Source organism: Triticum aestivum, chromosome 3A (genome assembly GCF_018294505.1).
Source record: "Triticum aestivum cultivar Chinese Spring chromosome 3A, IWGSC CS RefSeq v2.1, whole genome shotgun sequence".
NCBI classification, from domain to species: Eukaryota; Viridiplantae; Streptophyta; class Magnoliopsida; order Poales; family Poaceae; genus Triticum; species Triticum aestivum.
Window position 1 is genome coordinate 40,477,133 of NC_057800.1, and position 5,275 is coordinate 40,482,407.

The window sequence follows — 5,275 nt, forward strand, 5'->3', positions numbered from 1 at the left end:
TTGGGAATGGCAAGTGAAGATGTGTTTAAAGAGTCCTCAATGAGGGCGGCAACCCAAGAAACTTTCCACAAGGAAACGAAAGCCGCAAGATACACGATGGAATTGGGAGTGAAATGGTGGAGCTGCGCTCCGAAGAAGTTCAAAAAGCTCCGCAAAAAAGGATGAGGAGGTAGAGAAAATCCACGATCGATATGGGTGGCGAGGAGGACGCACTCACCGTCACGAGGTTGGGGTTCGACTTCTCTCCCCAGGAGACGCGCAGCTTCATGGGAAATGACTCCCCCCTCGACCATGTCATCAAGATCTTCCTGCCAAATCACCGAGGGCATCCAGTCGCCATGGATCCAATCCCTGGGCAGAGCAGTCCTCGAGGAAGATCCGCCCCGAGCGGACTTCTTCCCCTTCCCCTGCACCGCCGCCTTCTTCGCGCGCTCCAAAGCCGACGTCTTGTCCTTCACCATCGTCGCCGGCGAGGCTCGAACGGACCTACGACGATAGGGTGAGAGCGGAGGTGGCAGAAGACCTTGCGGGGGGGGGGGAGGAGGAAAGGCGAGAGCACACTGTTGGGGAGCCCCGAGCCGGCAACTTATAAGGAGCCACTTCCGAGTGGCTGACCGGTAGGCCCAGGCGATCCCGTCAAATCCCGCAACAGGCGCGCGCGCGGTACGTGGCGAAAAAGGTGGTGCGGGGATCGAGGATCTTCCATCCTATCCCATCCGATTATTGCGGCCGCCCCCGTCCCGCTCGCTTCCCGAAATTCAAATCCCGCGAAATCCGCGGGGTGCGGAACAACCCATTAAACAGAAGATCCCGCTCGTGCCGGGGCTCGGTATTTCACAAGTAAGGAAATTCACTCGATGAGAGACCAATAATGGATCAAGGTGACCGAAAGAAGTCGACAACGTCATCCGTGACGATTGGTCCAGTACAAGACATTCATATAACGCTAAGGACCGGACGGAAGGACCCCCAACTCCTTCCCCACTTGAATCTCGATCCATTCGGGGGCTAATGATGAAGCTATGTACCTAGGGTAGGGGCATGGACCTGTCCTAAGAGCCCTACCCTAGGACATCCCTAGAAGAAGTCACCTTTCAATCTACTTGAAGGTATCCCACTCGACGGATTCAAAACACTCGACCAGGAAGCTACCACTCGACTGACAGGAGATCTAAAGTCACTCCGCAAGCAAACGGTCGGCCATTAAGTAGTCTTTATGGTCATCATAGCACTTTATTAGGGACGTTACCAGTAACGCCCAGTATTAATGTATTTTAACCCTGTATTACTGAGGGCCGGAGGGGTCTGGCGAACTCTATATAAGCCACCCCCTCCTCAGTAGAAAGGGTTCGCACCTCTGTAATTCATACACACATAATTTAATCGACCGCCTCCGGGCACCGAGACGTAGGGCTGTTACTTTCTCCGCAAAGGGTCTGAACTCGTACATCCTGATGTATTTACAACTTCTCCATAGCTGAGATCTAGCCTCTTCATACATACCCCCTACATCACTGTCAGAGTTAGAACCACGACAGTGGGTGCAGGGAGGATAAAACAGCAGAGAGCACCGTCATGTGTACATGCTGCTGGGTGCACGCGCTTCCGAGCTGCCCCAGCATCGGCGTCTTGTGTGCGCGTGTGCGTGACTGCTACTGTGTGTTGTGTTGCGTGTGTGCTGCTGTGTACGTCTGTTGATGTGCGTGCATGCGTGTTTCTAATCGGTTTTTCCTGGCTACCAAAACTACGCACTACTACCACATATTATCATTTCTTTTTTACGGTTGTACCATATATTTTCTATTAAAAAGTGCAGATACAGAGAATGGGATAAGATATAGCGTTTTGGTTTTGTTCCTTTTGCCATGGATTTTTATTTTACGAGAAAACTTACCCTCAATTTTTTCTGAACAAGAACTTACCATCAATTCATCTTCGGGCATGGCAGTACAACGTACACCAAAATAATAAAAGTTACTCCCTCCTTCCATCTATATAGGGCCTAATATGTTTTTTAAGACCGCCTTTAATTATTGATAAGACTAATAATACATGAGATGTATAATGTGAAAATTATATCATTGGAAGCTCCTTTCACGTACGAATTTGATGATATGCTTTGTGTAACTTGCATAACACTTGGTTTAAGTTAGCCTCAAAAAATGATTAGGCCCTATATATATGGAAAGAGGGAGTATATTAGGATCTGTAAAGCACCTATCGAGGATTACAAGCACTGAAGCGAGCCGAAGGCGCGCTACCGACATCGCCCCTCCCTCGCCGAAGCATGGCAATACTTGTTGTAGTAGACAGCCGGGGAATCATCTTGCTAATGCCCCATAAGACCAGTGCACAAAGAGTATGATGGATCGGAAGGATCCAACCTGAAGACACAGGGACATACATGAACGACAACTAGATCTGAAAAAACCTACCAAAGATAGATCCGTCAAAGACACACCTTCACACGCCCACACACACAGAAAGAGACATGGATGTCATATTGATGTAGCGTGATAAAAAGATAAGTGTTATATGGCTTGTCAGTAGTGGCAGTGGGCCGTTATAGGGAGTGGCTTGACCAGGGTGGTACCCCTAGGGGTATAACGTTCATGTTATGAAAGGTACCGGCTTCAACAAAAAGGGTCCATGTATATGGTTGTGCAAGGTTTGGAAAATGGCAAATAAATGTTCTCGTGCCTTCATAACAATGCAACGTACTACACCATCATGAGGGGTATAACTTGCATGTTTAAATAGCAATTGCTCGTTCATAATTGTCCTTTCTTCTTATGCCAACTATAAACCTATATTTCAAGTGAGCATAACCGCCCTAGATTATATCTTAATCTGTCTATCTCTAGACCAACACACACTCACACGCGCAACACATGCGTCTCAAAAAAACTTACACAGGGTGTGAATGGTGTTGGTGGATGCAATGACCACCTTATAGAGAATGTTCTCATGCACAAAAAAGGGTGCCTTCGAGTGGATATGCACGGTGCTGACCATGTAAAACAGAGGTTCTTGTGCAACGACCAACTTATAGAGAAGACTCGCACGCACAAAAAAAGGTGCCCTTAGATAGATATGCACGGTTCCGACAATGTAAAACGGGGGTTCTTGTGCGACAAACCTAATTTTGTTAGGCTTGCACAGTTGAGTTAATATAAGTAGGACTAACACAAACTGTGCATTTATATTCGATTCTATGTCGAATAAATGAATCACGAGTGCTTGTCTACAGAATAAAACAAAACAAAACAAATACGGACACCAAATGTGCAAGAGGATTGCATGAAGAAAGTTATAATGCACAACCTAATTTTATTAGGCTCATTCAGTTGACCTCATATAAGGGCACTAACACAGCCTGTTCAATCTAGTTGTTTTTGAACAGTCATACACACATGTTCCTGAAGAATTAAACAATCACAAAATTATGAATAATCCTGTCTAAATCTGCCAAAAAAAGAGAGCACGATAAAGAAAAGTACTGCTGCCGCAGTGCATTAAAGATGAACAAGAAATCCAGTGTATTGCATACATACATCCAGTGTACCTGCTACCTCATATATGAACAGACTAATACAAAAGAATGCATACATCTAAAGCTCAATCCGTCAAAGATAATCAAAGAAGCAACCCCAGCTCAAAGATTGTCATCCGCGTAACATCAAACCACCACAAGCCAAACCTGGACTACATGGTAAACTACTGAAACATCCACGGGAAGCCCTTTCAAGAACCAAGAAGTCTGGTACATTCCACTGAAGCCATAGACCAAATCAGTTTTGACAAAAAGGTACCAATTTCTAACTCCCTCACACACGCGCAGCTTGAAGAAGCAAACCTGGGCAACGGACCACTCGAAATACCCTACTCCAAATCTTCCAAGAAGAACCCATAGTATATACCTGAACCGGATCAGGACGATGTGGGGAATTTGAAGCGAGGCGCCGTAGGAGCAGCAAGTCCAGAAGTAATTCAACTACACACAAAATATTCTTCAGTTCATCACAGAAATCGCATCCACCGTCTCTTGCAAAACTGTGGTAGTGTCGACCTCGAGGCCGCTGCAGAGGAGAGGGAGCTCGACGACCTTGATGGAGGAGGCCAGCGTGAGGAGAAGCTGGGCATACCATGGTGGGGAGGGCGTGACGCTGGTGCTCTTCGGCCGCCTTGCCGGATCTGACGCTGGCGGAGGGGGTTGGGAAGCGCGGCGACACCGAGCTCGAGAAGGGCAGCTCCAGAGCAGCACGGGCGGCCTGCACATCATCCATGACCACGGACGGAGGGATCTGATATGAGGGGAAGGTGGCCTGTTGGTATGTTGGAGAGGGAAGCAACGCAACTCCATTGACGGAGAGACACGGCGACATCGGGAGCCAAAGGTGAACTTAGAGAAGGCGATGGTGGAGACCGGCGTAGCACGAATGATGGAGGAAGAGACGGTGGACGGCTGAACTCCATGTTATGGCGGTGGTAGTGAGTGATGGAGAGGAGAGGCACGGGGAGGCCATGGCTGGATCAGAAGGTGTGGTCAAGATGTGGATCTGAACGGGAGATGGAGAGAGTCAGAGAGAGAGGGTATGGGAAGACAACAATGAGAAAGGGTAGGGCAGGTACGCAAACCAACAGAAAAAAAACAAAGGCGAAAAAAAGAACCTCCATCTGCTGTGTACCGCCCGCGTGTGGGCACCTTTCGTGGGCTCGGAACTTTCTCTCGCGGGCCGAGGTCTGTCACGCCGCGGGTGGTCCTATCTGCTGGACCGGAGCAGCGACAGCCTAGTGCCCGCACGGTCCTGCTTGCTGGTCCACCTTCAGCTATAAGAGGAAAATATCAACAAATGAGAAAAATCAGGAAAACACAAATGAGGTAAGAGGAGGGACCGGATCCCAACAGCAACGAGCGCTCGTGATTGCATCCACCCTGGCGTAGTTTCATCACCCAGGGTGCAAAAAAATTTATTCTTCACCCGAGGTAATCTTACGATTATTTATAATTAAATTACATTTAGAATTCAAATAGTTACATTCATATTGATTCACTACGTAAAGTTTGGCACAAGAAAATAAAAATATAGGTCGTAAGACAAGAAAATTTGCAATTTATGTGTATTTTACACTATATTTTATGTTTGTAATTTTACATAATATAAAATATTTTTTACGACGATTATATATTTTCTTACAGTCTCTTTTTATGTCGGAAATAAGACAAAACTTACAGAATATAAAATTACGGTGCATAGATGATAAAATAGAGAGG

At 46.9% G+C, this 5,275-nt stretch overlaps 1 protein-coding gene across 1 annotated transcript; it reads right to left on the reverse strand.

Moving 5' to 3' along the window:
• Positions 1–3,489: 3,489 nt before the first annotated feature.
• LOC123057790 (uncharacterized) lies at positions 3,490–4,612 on the reverse strand. The gene is made up of 2 exons (XM_044480683.1): positions 4,070–4,612; positions 3,490–3,994 (listed from the first exon to the last, which is right to left on the reverse strand). Exons 1-2 carry the CDS (start codon positions 4,361–4,363, stop codon positions 3,680–3,682), a joined length of 609 nt encoding a protein of 202 aa, XP_044336618.1. The 5' UTR covers positions 4,364–4,612; the 3' UTR covers positions 3,490–3,679.
• Positions 4,613–5,275: the final 663 nt, after the last annotated feature.